General features: G+C 40.9%; 1 protein-coding gene across 6 annotated transcripts in view; it reads left to right on the top strand.

Annotated features, from left to right (window-relative positions):
* The window catches only part of LOC114655371 (cytoplasmic dynein 1 intermediate chain 2), a 171,047-nt gene that overhangs the window by 127,941 nt on the left and 17,497 nt on the right, over positions 1-25,609 (top strand). For all 6 annotated transcript variants that reach the window (XM_028806304.2, XM_028806302.2, XM_051930632.1 and 3 more), the window contains 4 exons: positions 836-949; positions 12,554-12,687; positions 18,294-18,438; positions 24,313-24,453. In XM_028806304.2, the coding sequence (XP_028662137.1) occupies positions 836-949; positions 12,554-12,687; positions 18,294-18,438; positions 24,313-24,453 (534 nt within the window). The remainder of the gene's footprint in view (positions 1-835; positions 950-12,553; positions 12,688-18,293; positions 18,439-24,312; positions 24,454-25,609) is intronic.

Below are 25,609 nucleotides of genomic sequence, written 5' to 3'. Positions count from 1 at the left end.
CCTTCTTTTAACAATAGGGATATGCTGTTCTTCAGTATTTGAGCTCAAGATGTGCACCAATACTAATAGCAATTTTAGCTTGAAAAATGGACTTATTCTGTAAGATTTGGGGCTTTTATTTGAGGTACCCGGGGCGGCATGGTGGCACAGTGGTAGCGCTGCTGCCTCCCAGTTAGGAGACCTGGGTCCTCCCTGTGTGGCGTTTGCATATTCTCCCCGTGTCTGTGTGGGTTCCCTCCCACAGTCCAAAGACATGTAGTTTAGGTGCATTGGCGATCCTAAATTGTCCTTAGTGTGTGCCCTGCAGTGGGCTGGCACCTTTCCCAGGGATTTGTTCCTGCCTTGCGCCCTGTGTTGGCTCCAGCAGACCCCCGTGACCCTGTAGTTGGATAACGAGTGACTGACTGACTGACCCCGGTACCTATAAGCTTCATTATAAAATGCTAGAACAGGCTAGTTACTGTAAAAAATTTACAAAATATTCTTCACTTTAGACTGCAATATCATGTGACAAATGAATATATGCTACGACTATGAAAAAATAACTTTGACTTGTAAAGTATCGAACTTCTCCTTTAAAATAATTAATACTGAACAAAATTATAAATTACCCTAGTACAATGACTTGAAAAAAATAGTTCAAGCATTGATTATTAATATTAAGGGATTTGTCTACAATAGCTTTTATTATTCTGATAAATGTTATCATAAACATCAAGATTTTAATATGTATATTTTTTAAAGTCCATACGCGCACCATGTAGAATTCTATCAACATATTTTGTGTCACTGTGCACTTCTTTAATGGCTTCTTTTTTTGTTTTTTCTGTTTTAGCATCCTGTTTACTGCGTTAACGTTGTCGGAACACAGAATGCACACAACTTGATCAGCATCTCTACTGATGGGAAAATGTGCTCCTGGAGTTTAGACATGCTCTCCCAGCCACAGGTGGGTGCAAAAATAAGTTGGTTATTTATTATAGTTTGTCAGTTTATGGGTCATACTTTTTCACTGTTTGTAAATTATTCTACCCCACAAGCCATTCTACTTGGTAATTTAAGGAGGCTTTTGCATAAAAATACTCCCTGATCAGACAAAGGGAACTTGGTGAGAGTGTAAGCAAAGCGGATTGTTTACAGTCAAATTGGGATTTGAAACACAGTGAACAAAATGGTGCCATCATCCCACAAACAGCCACAATGAACGGATTACTCTTCATTGACTTGTAACTAGGAAGAGTCTGAAGCAAAAATAAGAATACCAGTGAGCAACGTGGCTGCTGCCAGTTATGACACGATATGTAACATGCTGCCCCTTCAGGTTATTTTATGCAGTGAGGAAGCTCCTGGGCACAGTATTTGCCTTTCTCTGTTGGATGTGTGTACAGTATGTAACCCAGTGATTAATACTCTCCCTGTGACTGGGGGGCTTATTTTTTAGACTGCCACACACTGAAACCAAACAGTTGTAACCAGTCTCCATCAGATGAGCATATGCTAGTAGCGTAATGAGCAACGCTTCCCCAATCAGCAGCATTGCATGCCATAGTCAAAGGTGCATACATTTACAGTCTAATCCCGAAACTCTCATCATCCTGCTATCCTACTTATTAATAACATGTGTTACATGCCCCCTTAGACATTTGGTCTTTAATAATCATTTCAGTTTTGAGCATGAAGGTCACGTTTGTATTCTGAATGATATAGCATTGCAGTGCTCCTGTAAAATATTCTGATTGTTGATCCTGCATTTCACTTTACATGTGTTCATGTTCTGTATTTAGGATATGTGAAATAGTTTTGTGTAAAACGGATCAGATACAATGTACATGAACATTTGTATTATTGCAAGCATTTATACAATACTAGACACACCTCTGAAAATGGGGTATGTACAGTTATGTGAAAAAGAAAGTACACCCTCTTACAGTTCCATGCTTTTACATATCTTAATACATAATTCGCCAGTCTCCTCACTCACTCACTCACTCACTCACTCACTCACTCACTCACTCACGTCTGTCCGAATCCGAATGCGCAGTCGCCTTCTGCGCAGCTGCCCGAAAAACCTTACGAGACCGACATCGCGGCAGGCGGCGGATTTACGGCCGCGAAAATTCAAAGAGAAAGGTGACTACGGCCGCGAAAATTCAGAAAGAAAGGCGACTTCGACCAACATCCAACCCCAACATTGCGGGAGGCGGCGGATTTATGGCCGCAAAAATTCAAAGAGAAAGGCGACTTCGATTAAAGCTCTAGAGGCCTGAAAGGCGATTCTGACTACAGCTCAAGGCCTAATTACACATTCATTCAATACACCTATATCAGGTTTGTGGTGCTTATACTTATTATACTATTCCACTCGTGCCCGTTTCATCTTACGTTGTCGAAACGGGCTCTTTGTCTAGTCAGGACATAATTAAAAAAAAAACATCTGGTCCTTACAAGGTTCTAAAATTATTTCAGTCTAACCTCAGGTGTAAAACAACACACAATAGATTCTACCGTGTCATTCTTTATTTAACATAAATGAAGCCAAAATAGAGAAGCCATGTGTGAAAAACTAAATTACACCCCATGATTCAATAGCTTGTAGAACCACCTTTAGCAGCAATAACTTTAAGTAATCATTTTCTGTTTGACTTTATCAGTCTCTGACATCGTTGTTGAGGAGTTTTGGCCCCCTCTACTTTATAACGTTGCTTCAGTTCATTGAGGTTTGCGGACATTCGTTTATGTGCAGCTCCCTTAAGGTCCTGCCACAGCATTTCATTCAGGTTGAGGTCTGGACTTTGACAGGGCCATCGCAACACCTCAATTCTTTTCTTTTTAAGCCGTTCTGTTGTAGATTTGCTGATGTGCTTGGGATTGTTGTCCTGTTGTATGACACAATTTCGGCCAAGCGTTAGCTGTCAGACAGCCTCATATTTGACTCAAGAAAAGTTCATGGTCGACTCGGTGCTTCCAAAGTGCTCAGGTCCTGAGGCTGCAAAACAAGCCCAAATCATCACCTCTACACCACCATACTTGACAGTTGGTTCTTTCGCCAAAAGTGGCACTGTACATTATGGCCAAACATCTATACTTTGGTCTAGCCAAAGGATATTGTTCCAGAAGTCTTGTGCTTTGTTAAGATCCAAATTTGCAAACCAAAAGTGTGCTACTATGCTCTTTTTAGAGAGAAGAGGCTTTCTCCTGGCACCCCTTCTAAATAAGCTATACTTGTTCAGTATTGTTCTAATTGTACTGTCATGAACTTTAACATTTAACATGCTAACTGAAGCTTGTAGAGTCTGAGACGTAGCTGTTGGGTTTTTGCAATTTCTCTGAGCATTGCACAGTCTGACCTTGTGGTGAATTTGCTGGGACGTCCACTCCAGGGGAGATTGGCAGTTGTCTTGAATGTTTTTCACTTGTGAATTATCTTTCTCACTGTAGAATGATGGATTTCAGATTGTTTGGAAATGGCCTTATAACCCTTCCCAGATTGATGGGCAGCAACAATTGCTTCTCTGAGGTCATTGCTGATGTCTTTCCTCCTTGGCATTGTGTCAACACACTCCTGAATGCTTTAGACCAGCAAACTGCCAGAACATCTGGTTTTATAGAGGTGGGCACATTTGCTGATGATCAATTAATCAAGTGTTTTCCATTAGCAGCACCCGGCTGCTACTTATCCTCTTAATTCCAATGGAAGCACTAAGGGTGCACTTAATTTGTCACACCCTGCACACTCTGCTTCTGCATTTTGGCTTAGTTTTTGTTAAATAAATAAAGATACAGTGTAATATCTCATGTGTTGTTGTTCATCTGAGGTGCTCCATCCATCTATCCATTGTCCACTGCTTATCCGAAGTCGGGTCGAGGGGGCAGCAGCCTAAGCAGGGAAGCCCAGACTTCCCTCTCCCCGGCCAACTCCTCCAGCTCCTCTGGGGGGACCCCGAGACGTTCCCAGGCCAGCCGGGAGATTTAATTCCTCCAGCGTGTCCTGGGTCTGTCCCGTGGCCTTCTCCCAGTGGGACATGCCCGGAACACTCCCCCTAGGGAGGCGTCCAGGGGGCATCCTGACCAGATGCCCGAAACACCTCAACTGGCTCCTCTCAATGACTCTATTCCAAGTCTCTCCTGAACTGCTCACCCTATCTCTAAGGGAAAGTCCAGCCACCCTGTGGAGAAAACTCATTTCAGCTGCTTGTATCTGCGATCTTGCTCTTTCAGTCACTACCCAAAGCTCATGGCCATAGGTGAGGGTAGGAACGTAGATCGACTGGTAAATCGACAGCCTCGCTTTTTGGCTCAGCTCTCTCTTCACCATGATGGACCGTTGCAGAGCCCGCATTACTGCAGATGCCGCACCAATCTGTCTGTCGACCTCTTGCACCATTCTTCCCTCACTCGTGAACAACATCTGAGGTGCTATTTACCTCATTTTAAGACCTGCTCAAGACAAGATGATTTTTATTATGTCATTATACGTAAAACCTTAGAATTGAAAGAGGGTGTACTTTCTTTTTCACATGACTGTATCTTGGAGGAGGATGATCATTGTCCTTGTGTGTACATGCCATTTCCCCCATGTACACCATTCCTCTCGTGTCCCTGTCCTGACGCAAAGTGACTGTAAAATTTTTTTTTTATAGATCAGGGACTGGAAGATGAAGACATTATCGATAAAACAATAAAGAGTCCAAACCTAGAAAACTAAACTTACAACAAAAACCCAAATGCTAGCCAGAACTCATTGTGAGAAAAGACATTCCTAAACTGTCCTTTAGAAAATACAGAGTGCCAAACGCGAAACAGATTTTGAAGTCAAAATATAGTTGCCAAAAACTGATTAAACCTAAATTCAAAATAAACACAGCTACATGTGTCTGAAAATGATCCACAGCCTTGGACAGTTAGGGAGTGCAGAACACTAACCTTTGTACAGGAACAATGTTGGCATCATGCATCACACACTTCCTGTTTAAAATTAAAATGGTGATGCATACCAATAGAAATAATATGCAAATTAATTTAAACTAAGTCAAAACCACAACATAAGTAAAGAAAATAATAAAATAATTAATTTATGCCTGGTACCAAACCCATTAATACATGACAAATATTTTGTTAGATGCAAAATAAAATCAAGACTGTGCTTAATCAGTCACTTGATGCCCTGGAAGTTGGAGAGTGCCCATCCAGTGATGTTGTCAGCTGACCATACAAAGCCTGGTGGTCCAGCTGCCTGCTGTTCCAAACCAGATGGTAATGCTTTTATACACCTCTAGAGATGGTAGCTGTAACACTTGGAAATGGGTTCCAACGTCTAGGAACATACTGAATACAAACATGAACACCAAACATTTTACACCTTAGAATCGGACCAAACAATAGAGGAGCATTATGGGGATGATGAGCTCCATTTGACACATGTCCAGCTATCCCAGGTGATAAGTATGAAGGGTGTTTATTATGCAGCCCTTTATAGGCAACAAATAAATTTGAAAACGCATGCATTGCTCCATAAGAGGCCAATGCTGACGACACAGAACTGAGGCAACATTGGATCGCAGCCTTGCATGAGACAAAAGATGGGCCTTTAAGTTGTATTGAGAATGAGGTACTTTTCTGTGTGCATGTAGGCCAAGCCTACCTCTGGTGTTTGCTGTGAAGCAGCTCTGTTTTTGTCTCATTTGACCCTAGAAAGTCTGGTGAGATTTGTTTGTAGAAAGTTCCAGTAACATTTGGCAAACCTGAAGTGCCGGAGTTTGTTGTTTGATGACAGCAGAGGCTTTTTATCTGTCAATCTCCATAATCAATTTGTGGTTACATAAATGGCATCTTGTAGTTTTGGAGACTTTCTGACCCCAAGACCCCACTGCTGAATTCAGTTCTCCAGTTGTGATTGCTTGGAGATCCTTTGGCCACTCGAACTATCCTCCTTACTGAGTGTGGTGTCAATGTAGACAAATGTCCTCTTCTGATCATCTTCAGTTGCTCTAAACCAGGGGTCTCCAACTCTAGTCCTGGAGAGCTACTGTGGATGCATGCTTTCATGCTAACCCTTTTTCTTCATTAGTGACCAGATTTTGCTGCTAATTAACTCTTTGCCTTAATTTTAAAAGACTCCGGCCCCTTAATTATTTCTTTTTTCCTTAATTAGCAACCAAACAATATTAAGACACAAAATGAACCAACACATAAACAACAACCTGTGTCCATCACACAATAACTGAAGAGAAAGAAAGAAAGAAAGAGAGAGAGAGAAAGAGAGAAAGAAAGAAGACCTCAGTAATGTTGATCTGCTCTGGTCCCCTAAACATTTTGACAACGCTATTAAAAAAAGAAGATCAACAGTTTTTTGGAAATGTCTGCCATGGCAGAATGAGTGCCATGGAATTAAATAGCGGGTTTAATTAGCAAAGAGAATTGGCTTCAAGTTAAGAAACTGAATGAGGTGAAGTTGGTTGGAGTTTGAGGCCCCCACTTAGTTGGTCATCTGTTGGCTCACTTCACATCAAATTTATGTTTAGGTGCCATTTAAGGAGAAAAGAATCAATTCAGCGGTCAGAGTCTCAAGTAAAGTCCATTAAAATTAAGGGAAATAGTTAATTAGCAGGTCACTAATTAAGAAAAGGGTTAGAGTGAAAACCTACAGCCACAGTAGCTCTCCAGGACTGGCGTTGGAGACCCCTGCTCTAAACGTTCTACATTATTGCCGTGCTATTGGACATTTTCAACTATTTCACAGTCCTGATTTGTGCCCTTTGTCGCACATCATCACCGTGTTCTCAGGTCTTTCCCATTGTGATGGATGATAAATGGATATTTGCCTTGTGAGTCAGGTGACCCCCTAAGTGTTCCTACTCACTCTGATGAACTTGAAAATGAGAAATGGAAATGGTAATGCACTTCAGTTGGATTTTATTCATATGACTTTCTAGGGCTCTGATAATTGTGGCACACATCTATTTAAGAAACATTTTGGTTTAGGATGAGAATTTATTTTTCCTTTCAATTATTTGACTTCAGTTAAAGGTTTGGTTTTTTTAATATTTTGAATGAAAGATCCATGAGGATGAACAAAGATTTCTTTTCATAGCCCACTTTGCAAGGGTGCCAGCATTCGTGGTGGGCACTGTAACTGGTTAAAAAAATCCATCTATCAATTTCTTGAACCCTCCTAAACTAAAACTAAAGTTTGAAGTAGGCATGCAACCAATCCCAGCAGCACTTGATACAAATTTGGAGCAAACCGTGGTTGGATGTGTTTTATGATGATAATAAAAAAAAAAAAAATGAAGAGAGCAGTCCCAACAGTTAAATGACGCACATCTTTTTCACTTTTCTACCTGCTGGTACCTTGCACCATGGAGTGCGGTATATTTTGTACAGTCTGGCTTTTGGAAATATAAGACAAACATCACGTTAAGAGGAAGTGTGCCCTCCAGCTGTATAATTAGACAATGAAGCCAGCAGCTAACAATTTGAGGCAGTGTCTGAAACTGATACTCCAGGATGTATCATTATTTTTACTACACCTTTGTAAAATTACAACGTAGCTGCCAGTGTGAATAACAAATACAGATATGTGTGTATGAAGTTAAGAAAAAGGTGGGACAAGCAGTCTGTGAGAGCTTACTGTCGTCATACATTCCTACTGATCCTTACAACTTTTCATTGGCTGGGTAGAACTTCGTTAGTGTAGATGCGCAGTGACACTGATGGCTTATTTTATACATTTAGTTCTTTCTTATAGTGTATACAGTGCATTCTGAATATTTTTAAATCTCTTCACTTTCTGCACACTTTATAGTGTTGTAGATTTCATTTTGAATGGATAAATTTGCCCATCAGTCAGTAACTCATAATGACAAAGAGAAAACATGTTTTCAGGAATGTGTTAAAAATCAAAACCTGAAATCTCTCTTTCATATAAGTATTCAGATCCATAAGGTTTTATTAAAAATCAAAAATGGAAACCTCTCCTTCACAGAAGTATTGAGACCCTTAATTCTGTACTTTGTAGAAACTCACCCCTTTGGCAGCAATCCCAGCTTCATGTACTCTTGGGTAAGTCTCTACAAGGATTGGCAGACCTTGATTTGTGCAGTTTGTTCCATTCTTCCTGGCAGATCCTCTCAAGCTCCATTAGTTTGGATGGGAAGTGTCTGAAAGCAGTCTCTCCACAGATGCTCCATGAGGTTTAAGTCTGGTCTTTGGCTTGGCTCCTCAGGGACATTCAGAGACTTACTCCAAAGTCACTCCAGCATTGTCTTGGCTGTATGCTTCGGGTGATTGTCATGCTACACCAGTCTGAGGTGGCGTGCACTCTGGAGCAGGTTTTCCTTAGAGTCCTCTCTGAGTTTTACTCCATTCCTCCTTCCATCAATTCTGTCCAATCTCCCCATCCCTGCCACTGTGAAGCACCTCATAGCATGATGCTGCCACCACCATGCTTCACCTTAGTGATGGTATTTGGCAGGTGTTGAGCACTGCCTGGTCTTCATCTGAAATAGTGCTTAGAGTTGGGCCCAAGACCAGAATCTTTTAAATTCCTTTTGGCAAACTCCAAGTTTGCTGTCATATGCCTAAAACAATACAATACTATTTATTTTTTGTATAGCCCAAAATCACACAGTGTCACAATGGGCTTTAACAGGCCCTGCCTCTTGACAGCCCCCCAGCCTTGACTCTCTAAGAAGACAAGGAAAAACTCCCAAAAAAACCCTTGCAGGGAAAAAATGGAAGAAACCTCAGGAAAGGCAGTTCAAAGAGAGACCCCTTTCCAGGTAGGATAGGCGTGCAGTGCGTGTCAAAAAGAAGGGGGTCAATACAATACACAGAACAGAACAAACCCTCAATACATCCATCCATCCATTATCCAAATCACTATATCCTAACTACAGGGTCATGGGGGTCTGCTGGAGCCAATCCCAGCCAACACAGGGCACAAGGCAGGAAACAAAACCTGGGCAGGGCACACACACACACACACCAAGCACACACTAGGGACAATTTAATATCGCCAGTGCACCTAACCTTCATGCATTGAACTGTGGGAGGAAACCGGACTACCCGGAGGAAACCCACGCAGACACGGGGAGAACATGCAAACTCCACGTAGGGAGGACCCGGGAAAAGAACCCAAGTTTCCTAACTGCGAAGCAGCAGCGCTACCCACTGCGTCTCCATGCTGCCCATCCTCAATACAGTATAAAAAATACAAAATGTACAAGTACAGAGCAGAACTCAACAGTAGATCATATCCCATAATATGATTTGGATTTGTTTAGAGTCCTGAAGACCTCAGCCATCAAGCTGCCTCTCCCATTTGGCCATTCCACAGCCGAGTCAGTGTTGGGCCAGCCAATCTGATGAAAGGACCCCTCTACCCCACGACTCCTGTAATCCTTACCTTAGGCAGGCAGAACAACTTGGCAGGTGGGCCGTGGCACCAAGTGCAACATTTGAGTACCGAGAAGAGAAACAGAATAGGTGAGGGTTAGTAACAAATTCTAACTATCATGTTATGTTTTAGTGCTAATGACTAACAACAGAGATGCAGTCTGTACAGTTAATCAGCAGCTCTAGTCAGGGTGTCCTAAACTGAAGTCGTGAGTCTTCAGCCAGGATATAAAAGTTGAGACTGAAGGGGCGTCTCTTATAGTGGCAGGCAGACCACTCCACAGTTTAGGGGCCCTGCAACTAAAAGCTCGACCTCCCACTGTTATTTTATTAATCCTTGGAACCATAAGCAGACCGGCATCTTGAGATCTGAATGTGCGGTCAGGTTTGTAAGTCATGATACGGTTCATGAAATGGTTCATCCCTTTGTCCTGATCTATACCTCACCACTGTTTGATGGTGGAGGTCTACAGAGAGTTCCTTGAACTTCATGGCTTGGTTTCTGACCTGACATGCAGTGTGAATTGTGGGACCTTATTATTGTGTGGTGTACTGGTACAGAAAAATCCAGCCTTTAAAATGATTTGATCCCAGCATTTTGTTTATTTTGGTACTGGAAGTAAACAGTAATTTTTAAGCACCTCTTGCTCACTAGTTTTTCAATGCAGTCAGAACTTTAAAGGGAAAACCCCCACCCCATGCTCTTTGATTAATTATACAAGGGGGAGTCAAGCTATGGCAGGTGCCAGGCAGGTGGCAAAAGTGCATTGAGAAGGGTGGAGACGACATTGAGAAATGACATGATTAGTTGTGTTAAGGATTATTTCATTTTCTGATAAATATCATTTTCTTACTTTAGCTTGACTCCCCCTCGTACATTTTACATCTAGCTAGAATCACAAAGTTGTTATGGGGCTGGTTATTCCACTCTTCAAACATACATCTATACTAATAAAAGGCAAAGCCCTCACTCACTAATTCACTCATCACTAATTCTCCAACTTCCCGTGTAGGTAGAGGGCTGAAATTTGGCAGGCTCATTCCTTACAGCTTACTTACAAAAGTTAAGCAGGTTTCATTTCGAAATTCAACGCATAACGGTCGACAACGTCCGCCATGTTAAACTTTCTTATTTATGGCCCCATCTTCACGAAATTTGGTAGGCGGCTTCCCTGCGCTAACTGAAACCGATGTACGTACTTATTTCGGTGGTATGACGCCACTGTCGGCCGCCATATTGAACTTTCCAACGGTCTTTATTACTTATGGGCCCATCTTCAAGAAATTTGGTACGCGGGTTGCCAACGCTAACTGAATCCTACTTACGTACATATATACGTCCATAGCCTGTAGCTCGGTCGCCGTGTGAGGCGGCGTTGGGTCCCCCATCCCCACGCCTCCCACGTAGTTGGCTGTCTGCCAATATAAGGCCGTCTGTCGCTCTGGTCTCTTCATTCCCTTCCTTGCTTCGCCACGGTATTCACGTGGATTCAGTTGTAGAAGGGGAAGACACAGTGCACTATCCGGTAGAGTTTCTCCACACTGTGAATCCTCCAGGCACTCCTGAGCATAATCTAATTTTTAAGGTTGGGGCACCAATAATGTTACTGAGAAACTTACACCGAAACTTTGTAACGGCACGAAACTTCAGGTCACGTGTCTGCAAAAGAATCTCATTGAGGCAACTGTTTTTACTGGCGGTGGCTCAGGGGAGAGAGTTTTTATTCCTCGCATCCCCGTTATACCCTCTGATCTCCCATTTCAATTCAAACGCCTCCAATTTCCAGTATGGATCTGCTTCGCAATGGCAATTAATAAGTCTCAGGGACAGACCCTACAAAAGGGTTGGCATTTATTTGAGGCAGCATTGCTTTTCACATGGCCAACTGTACGTTGCATGCTCAAGAGTAAGCTCAGCACACAGCTTGGTCATATTACAACCGGAGGGCTGAACTGACAACGTGGTATACAAACAGATCCTTAACAAATAATTATTGGTATTTTTTCCCTCAGTTTAAAAAGGTTTACTTTTCTTCTTAATAAAAATTTCAAAGCAGTACTTCGCGCTGCGAATCGCGGGTATTTTGCTAGTATTTATATAAATGTGCTGCCAAATTCAAAGGGACACCCCTCTTAAGGATTTGTGTAATGCAGTGAAGCAGGGAGGCTTGTGGGTTTGCGGGCTGGGAGATCGAAGCATCTGTGAGACGGTGTGCAGGATGGAGTGGTATCTGTTATTTGTTTCAGTACTGGTACTGAGGTCCTAAAGCTGGTATCAGTACAAAAGTGAAACGTTTAGCACCGATCCAACACTTCATCCTCTATACACGAGTACATGTGTCCCTTTCTACACAATGTCCAACCAGTTGGATTTGCCACAGGTGGACCGCATCTCAAGGAGAATTGAGGCAAACAAGGACGCACAATTTGGAGTGCCACAGCAAAGGGTCTGAATACTTACACGAATGACAGATTTCAGTCTGTGATTTTTAATAAACCCTTTCTGCAAACATTTTTTTTTCATTTTGTCATTATGGGTTATTGAGTGTAGACTGTTTGGCAAAAGTGGCAAATTTTTCCATTTAAAGTGAAATCTCTGACACAATAAAGTGTACTTTCTGGATCCACTGTATGCATTTCTGCATAAGGTGTAATCTAATTCTGAAAACATTTGATTTTGGCATGAAAGGGATGTGGCGTGAATCATTTTTCTGAAATTTTAAATTGAAAAGATGTGTATATTGCAAAAGTAAATCAGCCTAAGAAATGACATTTCCGCAATCTCGGAGAGACTACATTATTTCTAAATAAACAGTTTCGGTTTAGTGCTTAGTACTTTTGCAGTGAGAAATTGTTACAAAAATGTCATCAAATGCCTGTGCAAATGTTTTTTAACGATGCTAAATACACACATCATAACGTAAACACAATTTAAAAACGGTTTTCAAGCTTCTTTTCATTTTAGTTTTCAGGCTTAGTCATTTCAGCTGATAAGCTTTGCTCTTTTTTTGATTTTGCAGGTGCTTTGCTGGATTTGTGTTTCCGTTTCTGTACATTGCTAATTGTTATGATGCTTTATTCGTCTTCTGCACAAGGGGCATGGGCTCCCACATTTCACGCTAATGGAACATGTCTCTCATTTTGCTGTGTTTAACAGGACAGTATGGAGCTCGTCCACAAGCAGTCCAAGGCAGTGGCTGTCACCTGCATGTCCTTCCCTCTGGGAGACGTGAATAACTTTGTGGTTGGAAGTGAAGAGGGCTCTGTGTACACTGCCTGCCGCCATGGAAGGTAAAACATAAATTGCTTGCTCTCTTTGTTGAAGGGCAGCAGGATTAGTGTGTGGTGTAGTTGCCCTTTAACTTGTCTTGATTACAAGAAGCACCCAAATAAAAAGCCTTTGATTGGAATTACATTACTCTCTTAAGAGCTGAAACTACAAAACAGTTTCGTCTTTTGTACAACATAAATAACACAAACTCTTAAAAGCCAGCTTTGTCCGTTTAATTCCATTTCAGTGTATTGCATGGCATTTTCTGTAGCAATGACAGAAACAAAGGTCAAGATTTGAACTGGCTGAGAGCTGGATTGAAATAGAGGGATTGTATTAGGAAATCGCTTCCCAACAATGCTGGAAACCGCTTTTTCTTTAACTGTGAAGCTGCTCTCAAGTGATACAGCAAAAGAAAGACATGAGAATGCACACTTCAAAGATGACATAAGCTGGCATCTCTTCAGACAGTGCTTCTGTTTAAACTGTAATATCTCCATACCAGTAATGGCGCACTGCAGAGAATCCACTTGACTTGAGCGTTCCTAGTTTCCATCCTCTTTCTCTGTACGTTTACCATTTGTTTGCTCAGAGGTTGATATGTGTGCTTCTTCCTGAGCAGCTTTTCTTGTCTCCACCCATGTGGCCCACTTCTTCTCTTCTTCCGTCGGGATCTTTTCGCATTAAAACGGATTAAGTCAGTGTTTGTGTTGCAGTTACTTTGTACATTTCTTTCATTTTTCACTTAAGCTCTTCAATCTGCCTCAAGAATGACTTAAGATATGAAGAGGTAGGGGAAGTGACAGCGAAGGTGGTAGGGATGAGAACGGCGGCCATGCTGCCGAGATTTGATTCTACAATAAAAAAAAAATAGAAAGAGGAATAACCTTGGAGGTCAATCATCACCCCGAAAGCGGATAGTAAACGTCACTTAGTATATGTGTACCACATTTCAGGTCAATAGGTCAAACGGTTTGTGAGCTACAGGTGATTTAAAATCCTGGACAGACAAACTGACAGCCACGGTAGCATATTATCCATCCTACTAACTGAAGGTTGTAAACCGGATATGGGCGCTGGGCACATCGAGGTGCACGCGCACTGCCGCCCGCCACAGAGCAAAAAAAGAAACGAGAGGATTCGAAGGTTGTATTACAGTACGGATGGAATCCCCACAGGTCCATGCTGTGACAACGTGTGCGCCTACAACGCACTTGCGATAGGAGTCACGGCTCAAACCAACTGTCACGTGCACTGCCGCACTGTAACGAGCCCGCCACCTGTAAACTAGACTTGCTGTAATCCACTGTGCCAGTAATGTAGATCACATAACGGTCATTCAGTTTGGCGCCCGCCCCAGAGTCCAGAGTCAAACGCAGCGGCGTCCCAAAACGCTGTGGCGCCCGCCCCAGAGTCAAATGCAGCGGCTTCCCAAACCGCGGCAGCTTCCCGGAGTCAGTAGGTGGCACCCAAATAACACAATGTTATGTGCCGTGGCGCCCGCCCCAGAGTCAAACGCAGCGGCTTCCCAAAACGCAGCGGCTTCCCGGAGTCAGTAGGTGGCGCCCAAATAACATAACGTTATGTGCCGTGGCGCCCGCCCCAGAGTCAAATGCAGCGGCTTCCCAAACCGCGGCAGCTTCCCGGAGTCAGTAGGTGGCACCCAAATAACACAATGTTATGTGCCGTGGCGCCCGCCCCAGAGTCAAACGCAGCGGCTTCCCAAAACGCAGCGGCTTCCCGGAGTCAGTAGGTGGCGCCCAAATAACATAACGTTATGTGCCGTGGCGCCCGCCCCAGAGTCAAATGCAGCGGCTTCCCAGAGTCAGTACGTGGCGCCCAAACAACACAACCTGTGAGCTACACTTGCTCTAATCCACTGTGCCAGTAATATAGATCACATAACGGTCACAGACTCTAACCCAGCGGCTTCCCACACTCAGTGGCTGGCACATGAACACCACAACCTGTAAACTGAACTTGCTGTGCAAAACACTGCCAGCAGTCGGTGTCAGCAAAGACATCGGAATCACGTCTCCACAAAACGAGACCACTTTACTACAGATATGCTTATGTAGTTAGATGACATGTCCCCAGACGCGCCCACCCTCCATGATATGTCATCCATCCAGATATTGGACAGAACAGAAACTGATTGCCATTCTTAGATTTCCGATTCGCTAGCGAATCGCGGGCTTACTAGTATAAGTAGATGACCAACACTGGAGAAGTGTTCACATGAATTTGCATGTATAAATATCAGGAAATAAGAGTTATGTGTATGATAATAGAGGGAGCTTTATTAGCAGTTGTGCCCAGTAGTGCTGAGGTGTTGGCCTGAGAAACACACAAGAGTTGAACGCTGTATTCTCAGCTTCTAATGTATTGTATGACGCTGACGAAATCAATAACCTGGCTGGGCTTGTAATTGTTTTAACATGCGAATAGCTTTAAACACAAATGACAGTACTGGTAAACATGTCTGAGTGTTCACTGCTGAAAGGCCGTGTACTGTTGTATATACGAGGGCAATCCCAAAAGTAAGGTCTCCAAAGCGGTGGGAATGTAGAGCAACTATTCATACGGCAGTTGGCCACACTGTTGTGATTGGTGCTTCCTCCGCTCCCAAACAAGCATGTGTGGCTTCGCTGGGATGCTCAATCTTGGCTTGGCAGCCCTTGAAAATGGAGCTCCTGTTGAATGCTACCGCCAAGTGTGAAGTTCACACAGGAGACCTTTAATTTCTGACGAGACAGTCGCGAAGGTTGAGGAAAACAACAAAAAAGATCGGCGGTTGGAACTTCATCACCCACCCACCCTATAGTCCGGACTTGGCACCCAGTGACTACCACCTGTTCCCTAAGTTGAAAGAACATTTGTCCGGAAGGCGATTCTGCTCCGATGAAGAGGTGAAAGATGAGGTTCAACGCTTCCTGAAGGACATGGCGGCGAGCTGGTATGACATGGGTATTCTAAAACTACCACAGTGTCTACAAAAATGCATCGACCGAAATGGCGATTATGTAGAAAAACAAATAAGTCTTTAACCTTTAAAATGATGTAAACATTATAGAAAATAAACGGTTGTATTTCTAAAAAAATAGGAGACCTTACTTTTGGGATTGCCCTCGTAATATAAAATGTGCTTGTCAGCCAGGGCATTATGGTACTGCATCTTCTGCAATCTATATATTGTGGCGGACGGCTGCAAGGACCGGGAGAGGCACCATATCTCCCCTGGGTCACAAGAGGGCAGTCGTCCTGGTCTGTTTGGGGGCCACGGGACCTGAGCATGGAAGCTCAACCCTATGGGGGGACCGTGGCCACCGCAAGGGGGCGCCCAGAGGATTGTGGAGCCATGGATGGCAGAACTTCCGCCACACCATTTAGTGCCACCGGAAGGTCGTTACGGAGCACCAGGACCACATCCGGGTTGTTATAAAATAGGCCGCCTCCCTCCAGTAGACAAGCCGGAATTCGGGAGGAAGGAGACGGAGATTGTGAGGAGGGGCACAGAGGCGAGAGAAGATGAAGAGAGACTATTGGGGCTTGTGCACTATATTGTGGGTGCAGGCGTGTTCCTGGAAGAATAAACGTGTGTGTTTTTGGACATTTGGTGTCTGTCTGTCTGTGCTCGGGAGCTGTCCTTCCACAACGTATACAAGCCAAATACCGCTGAGTCACTCATCATGAAATATCCCGAACCATGAGGACTTGGGACTTGAAATTTGGCCCGTAGGTGCTCGCTAAGAAACAGTTTTAAAAATTTTGTGGTCCAAGCATGAAATTTCTTATAGTTTTTTGGACCCTCTTTTCACAAGAGAACTACTTGACGGATTTAAATTTGTTTTTTTTTTTCTATAATTTGCTTGAACATTCAGTTGATTTTGCGACTTTCTCATCACGCTAAGTATCATAGTTCGTTTGCAGTAGCGATTTATTAGCGCAAATCCAAGAGAGACTCATCGGGCTGCGGGGCCCTCCTCACTCACGAGTCTGCCTCAGGGCGTAACCTTAACTCCGCTTAGCTAGTGAACTATTTAACAGATTTAGATCTTTTTCTTTCTATAATTTGCTTGAAAATTCTGGTTGATTTTGCAACTTCTCTCATAGTTCGCTTGCAGGAGTGATATAGTCACGCTAATCCGAGACAGAGGCTGCGGGCCAAGGGGAGGGGGAAGAGTGACGTCAGGAGGAGAGAGCTGGGCAGGACCCTCCTCACTGTCCTGTTTCACTAATAAGCGGGCAAAGCCACGGGGGACTATTAGTATTGTAAATGACTGTTCAAAGCTTCACTGGACTCCAGTTTGCAGACGTTGATTCTCTCTGCATTACCCTTCTCTTGCTTGCTCCCTGTCTGTGGAGTTCAGTTTCAGGGTAAAGACTAACTTCTTTATTGCGTTATTTTCATTTATTCTATAGTCTGTGTTCTCTTTACTCTGTTGGTGTCTTGTTCATTGGACTAAATGACCTGTCACATTACATGATTTTTCCAGACCACCACTGGAGTAGTCTAACCAGTCCATGGATTTCATCTTAGGTCATTGGGTTGGACTCTGACAGCCAATGAGAGCTCACCTGGAAGTACAGTGCATAGAATGTATTGAGGAGAACTAAGGAACGCGGGTGTTTTGGACCTCGTATATAGAAGAGAGACTTATCTGTCTGATCTCTTGTGTTTTTCGTACTACGACAAAATGGGAAAAAAAGCTGTGATTGCGGCTGAACCCACTGGACCTGGAAAACAGTCACACGGCACCAGCTCTGTCAGGCAGCACTTTTTTGATTGTCAGGAAGAAAGGGCGAGGTCGAGACACTTTAGAAATGTGCAATTGTGCAACAAAGTCATCACAGAGTCGCATTATTTGACATGCCCTGCGATTTCTAGGTGTGTATTCTGACATGATCCAGCAATGAGATGTGCAACAGCAGTCATCAAGTTTGACATCCCCTCCAGACTAGAAGTCATGTATTGTGTTGCTGGCTTAAAGTTGTATTGCTTACTTTCCATTTACTTCAGATGTTGGAGCTGGGAAAGATGTCACACCCGAGTTGACCACTTTCCAGTGAAAAGTTCAGAAAACCATCCTGGACATGTCCAGGAAAACCTTTGTTATGCTTGCTCCATTGAAATAAATTGCAGTTGTTAACAATGCACTACTCTGTATTTTGCGCATCCAAACACAATAGCAACATGTCCACGGGTAGAAGTTGGACAATCCTGTGTGTACGTCTGATCTAGTGAGACACAAATAGACAGAAGTGCTAATAAATAGTGTGATACTACGGCTTTCACTGAAGTGTGTAGTGTATATGGCCATTTTGAATTGATGTCATAATCTGAAGTCAGATAAACTCAGACTTGACACACCAGCCCCAAGTTTCCAAGTTGGAAATCTGACTTAAGAGGGAATTACAGTGAAAATTCTGACTAGGAACTCGGAAATTTCAACTGTATTTGTCACTGTAATTGTCAGTGGTGCTCATGCTGAAAAGCTCTTTAATGTGGCATACATTATTTTTTTTTGTTTGGAAATGTGTTGTTATAAATGTGATACCCGCTGTGCTGCATCTTTTATAATGTTTAGTATCAGTAGCTCATTGGGATTACTGTCTTCTTTTATAGCAAAGCTGGAATCAGTGAGATGTTTGAGGGTCATCAGGGACCAATTACTGGGATTCACTGCCATACTGCTGCAGGGCCAGTTGACTTCTCTCATCTTTTTGTAACGTCTTCCTTTGACTGGACAGTGAAACTGTGGACAACCAAGGTATGTCTGTGCTTCAGCAACCCTTCACGTTTGAGGCACCACTCTAAACTTGCTGTTCAATCTTAAATTACTTATATGTAATGATTAATTTTCCTTTGGTTATACTGCAGTATGTTACACAGAAATAAATGCAAGTAAAATAAAACATTTTGATTGATTTTCAAGAATATAAATACACATATATCCAAATATTCACACTGTGCTGTTCAAATATACAGGCATACCTGTATTAGTAAGGCATTTTGGGATATATTCACTATGCATCCTTTCTCTGACATGCTAGAATTAAATACTTTCAACCAACAAAAAATTGCTCAGCACAGGTGTGAATGGGGCTCCTCCAAATCTAAAACAAGACGCCTTTATAGTTCCTCATTTCATTTGCACCCAAGTCAGACATTTTCCTTCATTTTAGTAATTCTGGTATGTATTTCAGTAAAAGGTGGTGTTTGTTATAATATTTATTTAGTTATTTCTTGAACATCTGTAGAAAGGTACATTTCCCCCTTAATTAACCTTTCATCTATCTATCTATCTATCTATCTATCTATCTATCTATCTATCTATCTATCTATCTATCTATCTATCTATCTATCTGTCTGTCTGTCTGTCTATTATATAGTGCCTTATCTCTATCTATCTATCTATCTATCTATCTATCTATCTATCTATCTATCTATCTATCTATCTATCTATCTATCTATTATATAGTGCCTTATCTCTATCTATCTATCTATCTATCTATCTATCTATCTATCTATCTATCTATCTATCTATCTATCTATCTATCTATCTGTCATATAGTGCCTTTATATATCTATCTATCTACCTAAACTGTCTGTCTATCTATTATATAGTGCCTTATATCTATCTATCTATCTATCTATCTATCTATCTATCTATCTATCTATCTATCTATCTATCTATCTATCTATCTATCTGTCTGTCTATTATATAGTGCCTTATCTCTATCTATCTATCTATCTATCTATCTATCTATCTATCTATCTATCTATCTATCTATCTATCTATCTATCTATCTGTCATATAGTGCCTTTATATATCTATCTATCTACCTAAACTGTCTGTCTATCTATTATATAGTGCCTTATATCTATCTATCTATCTATCTATCTATCTATCTATCTATCTATCTATCTATCTATCTATCTATCTATCTATCTATCTATCTATCTATCTGTCTGTCTATTATATAGTGCCTTATCTCTATCTATCTATCTATCTATCTATCTATCTATCTATCTATCTATCTATCTATCTGTCATATAGTGCCTTTATATATCTATCTATCTACCTAAACTGTCTGTCTATCTATTATATAGTGCCTTATCTCTATCTATCTATCTATCTATCTATCTATCTATCTATCTATCTATCTATCTATCTATCTATCATATAGTGCCTTTCATATCTATCTGTCTGTCTGTCTGTCTGTCAGTCAGTCAGTCATATAGTGCCTTTCATATCTATCTATCTATCTATCTATCTATCTATCTATCTATCTATCTATCTGTCTTTCTGTCTGTCTGTCATGTAGTGCATTTCATATCTATCTGTCTGTCTGTCATATAGTGCCTTTCATATCTATCTATCTATCTATCTCTCTGTCTCTCTGTCTTTCTGTCATGTAGTGCCTTTCATATCTATCTATCTATCTATCTATCTATCTATCTATCTATCTATCTATCTATCTATCTATCTATCTATCTGTCTGTCTGTCTGTCTATTATATAGTGCCTTATCTCTATCTATCTATCTATCTATCTATCTATCTATCTATCTATCTATCTATCTATCTATCTATCTATCTATCTATTATATAGTGCCTTATCTCTATCTATCTATCTATCTATCTATCTATCTATCTATCTATCTATCTATCTATCTATCTATCTATCTATCTGTCATATAGTGCCTTTATATATCTATCTATCTACCTAAACTGTCTGTCTATCTATTATATAGTGCCTTATATCTATCTATCTATCTATCTATCTATCTATCTATCTATCTATCTATCTATCTATCTATCTATCTATCTATCTGTCTGTCTATTATATAGTGCCTTATCTCTATCTATCTATCTATCTATCTATCTATCTATCTATCTATCTATCTATCTATCTATCTATCTATCTATCTATCTGTCATATAGTGCCTTTATATATCTATCTATCTACCTAAACTGTCTGTCTATCTATTATATAGTGCCTTATATCTATCTATCTATCTATCTATCTATCTATCTATCTATCTATCTATCTATCTATCTATCTATCTATCTGTCTGTCTATTATATAGTGCCTTATCTCTATCTATCTATCTATCTATCTATCTATCTATCTATCTATCTATCTATCTGTCATATAGTGCCTTTATATATCTATCTATCTACCTAAACTGTCTGTCTATCTATTATATAGTGCCTTATCTCTATCTATCTATCTATCTATCTATCTATCTATCTATCTATCTATCTATCTATCTATCTATCTATCTATCTATCTATCTATCTATCTGTCTTTCTGTCTGTCTGTCATGTAGTGCATTTCATATCTATCTGTCTGTCTGTCATATAGTGCCTTTCATATCTATCTATCTATCTATCTCTCTGTCTCTCTGTCTTTCTGTCATGTAGTGCCTTTCATATCTATCTATCTATCTATCTATCTATCTATCTATCTATCTATCTATCTATCTATCTATCTATCTATCTATCTATCTATCATATAGTGCCTTTCATATCTATCTGTCTGTCTGTCTGTCAGTCAGTCATATAGTGCCTTTCCATATCTATCTATCTACCTAAACTGTCTATCTATTATATAGTGCCTTATATCTATCTATCTATCTATCTATCTATCTATCTATCTATCTATCTATCTATCTATCTATCTATCTATCTATCTATCTATCTATCTATCTATCTATCTGTCTGTCTATTATATAGTGCCTTATCTCTATCTATCTATCTATCTATCTATCTATCTATCTATCTATCTATCTATCTATCTGTCATATAGTGCCTTTATATATCTATCTATCTACCTAAACTGTCTGTCTATCTATTATATAGTGCCTTATCTCTATCTATCTATCTATCTATCTATCTATCTATCTATCTATCTATCTATCTATCTATCTATCTATCTATCTATCTATCTATCTATCTATCTATCTGTCTTTCTGTCTGTCTGTCATGTAGTGCATTTCATATCTATCTGTCTGTCTGTCATATAGTGCCTTTCATATCTATCTATCTATCTATCTCTCTGTCTCTCTGTCTTTCTGTCATGTAGTGCCTTTCATATCTATCTATCTATCTATCTATCTATCTATCATATAGTGCCTTTCATATCTATCTGTCTGTCTGTCTGTCAGTCAGTCATATAGTGCCTTTCCATATCTATCTATCTACCTAAACTGTCTATCTATTATATAGTGCCTTATATCTATCTATCTATCTATCTATCTATCTATCTATCTATCTATCTATCTATCTATCTATCTATCTATCTATCTATCTATCTATCTATCATATAGTGCCTTTCATATTTATCTATCTGTCTGTCTGTCTGTCTGATATAGTGCCTTTCATATCTATCCATCCAGCCATCCAGATGTCCAGGCTTAATTGCCCACCATGGCCTAGTGATTCTGGCCCCCTAATCACCCCCGTCTCTAATTCTCTCTGTCTCTCTCTCTCTCACTACTTCACCGTCTAACATCTAATGTGTGGTGAGAGTACTGGTGCAGTACTGGCTGTTGTTCCATCGTCCAGGTGGATGTTGCAGATTAACAATGATTGAAGCGACCCTCCAGTTTTTGAATTACATTGAGTAGTGAGAAAAGCACTATGTAAATGTAATTAATGATTATCTGTCTATCTAGTATATGGCGTCTTTCCTATCTATCCATCTATCCTGCTGACTACACTAAAATGTCCATCCGTCTGTCTGTCAATCAGCTCTTAAAATTAAGTAAATTAGGGTGCCGTCTTCTACTACAGAATAATTATAATGTTGCCATTTCCCAAATGATCATTTTTGACTGAAGCTGATGTAGAATTTAAGAAAACACTGGGCCAAATATGTAATGTGCTTTTTTTTATTTATTTATTTATTTTTTGCTATTTTTGGACAGATATTTCTTGTGGCCAAAAATTTGGTGCATCCCTATTTTAAACTCGGGTAACCATAAGTAAGGCTCTCAGAATGTTAACGTTATTAAGTGACATGCCTGCTACACTGCAAAATTACTAGCAGTGGGTAGTTGTCAGATTTTAAGATTCAAGCTGTTAATGGTACATAAAGTAATTTATAGTAAGAGTATCCATTAGTAGACACACGCAGGAACTTTGTTTTTAGGAACAAATGAGTTCACTATTGCTCGTGTCTTACATTCCCACCACAAAACAGGGACTTTTAACCTTTATGCAAAATATGTGACTTGCAAAGAAGAGTGATGCAGTGTAAAGTGTGTTATGATTGGATCCCCTGCACCATATTGATTATTGCTTCGATGTGGTGCATGGCATGGTGCATCAGGGAGAGACCCCAACAGCTTATTGCTTCAAAGTGATCGCAACTACATGACGGAGATTAATGTTTGATGTGGTGTACCAGGGAGGCAGCTGTGAAGTGATGCGGTGTGAAGTGTGCCACTCCATCTTCACCGATATCTTTCCAAAGTCCAAACTCCTAATAGATTAGCAAAATAGTGACAAGTGCTTCTTCTCAACCATCAATTCGTCGCCTGAACCCCACCCATGATAGTTTCTGGTTAAACTAAAAGCACCTACACTGGAGTAGGAGGTAAGAAAAGAACCAGAAACTACAAACAGTCCCAAGTTCATGTGCTGGAAATGCTACAAAAGTTCCTGAGTTTCTTAAAAGCCCCCATTTCTTAAAAACTTTCCTCCGGTGTCAAAGCGCCTAAAGTGAACCTTTCATCATATGGCCCAGAAGATGAAGTCAAAGCAGCGGTCAGCAGAAATAATTTTTGAGACTGGTCAGTGGAGGCTGTGCTGGAAAGTACTGTAACATGTGATGCATTCCCTGAGTTTTTAGTGTTTGTGTTTTTTACTTTTTGAACGCCGATAGCGTAGCCATGTAGTGGCTGGACCTTTAGACTATAAAGTACATTCTGTTCAGTCTGCACCACTGGTTCACTCTTTGACCAGGACTGGGTCACTTGATCTGCCAACCGGCACACTGTGCTGTATTATTTAAATCGGTGGGCCACCTTTAAATGAATACATGTAAATGAATCGCGTGCTTATGTATGTACTGTATGTCACTCAGACGCAATTAAAGTATAGAAACGTACTTCTAGGCAAAATTTAAGTTTTCAGATGGGTTCCTTCTAAAAAGCTGATATACACAGCAGTGTTTCCCTAAAAGTCCAGAATCGTGTTTGCATGTCTTTAAAATCGTCCCGTTGTTTATTTTGTTTTGTACTGCTGATCATGTTCATCACGACCTGCAGACATTTTAGTGCTATTTACTTTTTTAGAACATTAGAACAGTTGTAATGAGCTCAGGCCATTCGGCCCGACATGCTCACCCATCCTATTTGCCAAGACTGTCCAAAATAACATGAAGTCGAGATTTGAAGGCCCCAAAAGTCCTCCCGTCTGCCACACCACGTGGTATAAAGTTAAACTTTTCTTAGAGTTTCTTCTTTACCTGTTTGCCCCTTTGGCTACACATTTAAAAGAAAACTCCAGCAACATTCGCGCTTCAGTCTGTGCTAAGGGGAGCGTACACAGTTGATCTAACTGCACTGTAATGCATTTCTTAAGCTGATGACTGTTGTTTACAGCAAGCATATTTTTTTTCCCCTGCCATGCAGAATAACAAGCCGCTGTACTCATTTGAGGACAACTCAGACTATGTTTATGATGTCATGTGGTCTCCCAGCCACCCTGCCGTGTTTGCCTGTGTTGATGGAGTCGGCCGGCTTGACCTGTGGAATCTCAACAGCGACACTGAGGTAAACACTTGTACCAAACGTGGGGTGGTGGAGCTGTTCAGCTGTATCGCCAATTACGTGCTTAATAATTACCCAGACTCCTAATGTAAAGATGCCTTTGACCTGAATTTCACATAACTTTACTAGCAAATGAGCATCTCCGTCTTCTGTGTGCCTATAAGGTAAGATCTTGTTACATTTTTTTGTGTCCAGCTTTGAAGAAAGGCATCTACATTTGACCAGTTGTTTGTGACATGAGGGAACAAAAGGGGACAACAAGAAGTAATAACAAGCAAAAAAAACAAAACAATAATCCTCTCCCCACTCTCCTCTTTTTAATTAACACAATAATACAAAGTAAGTTAATCAAAGAATAAAACACCCCTCCATCACTGTGACCTTAAGGGCCAACCCTGGACCCCCCTACCAGTCACACTTGTACAGACTAAAGGTTTACAGCGCCTTCCAAAAGTTTTCAGACCCTTCACGTTTTTCACTTTTCTGTTCTGTTGCAGCCGTTTCCTAAAAATAATTTATTTTTCCCCCCCACAAACAAAAACAGGATTTTAGGAATTTTTGCAAATATATAATATTGAAATATCACACAGAGATATTCAGACCCTTTGCTTCGGAAGTTTCCCATTCTGTTGGTCGTCACTGTGTTTCTACGCCCCGTTTGGAGTCCCCCTGTGGTAAATTCAGTTGAATGGACTGATTAGGAAATGCACACCCCTGTCAGCAGAAGGTCCTATAGTTGAGCAGAACCAGGCCATGAGGTCTAAGGAACTCTCATGTGTAATGGAAAAACCTCGTGACTGCCATTTGTTTAGAAATTGAGGTGTTTTTATTTTCATTTTTGGATTTACTAGGTCTTTCCTGATGTTATAAGGTTGAGGTGATGGCCACATATGTCTTCATTCTGGTCATAGCACGATGGAAGAAGCTACACAGTACTTTACATACTGCAAGACAAAAACCTAGCAACTCCACCGACCAATGAGGAAAGGCCGCCTACCAATGACAACGTCAGAGCACGATCACGTGATTTAAATGCTGCGACTGTGTGATTTAAATGGCAGGTGTTGCTGATTTGTGAAAAAAATAATATTGTGTACGTGTGTGTTATAGCAGGTCCACAGCTCAAATTGAAAAGGCCAGTTTTAAATAGATAATCGCC

This window comes from Erpetoichthys calabaricus, chromosome 8 (genome assembly GCF_900747795.2).
Source record: "Erpetoichthys calabaricus chromosome 8, fErpCal1.3, whole genome shotgun sequence".
NCBI classification, from domain to species: Eukaryota; Metazoa; Chordata; class Cladistia; order Polypteriformes; family Polypteridae; genus Erpetoichthys; species Erpetoichthys calabaricus.
Note: the sequence above shows the minus strand (reverse complement) of the source record. Positions and strands in the feature narration are given on the sequence as shown.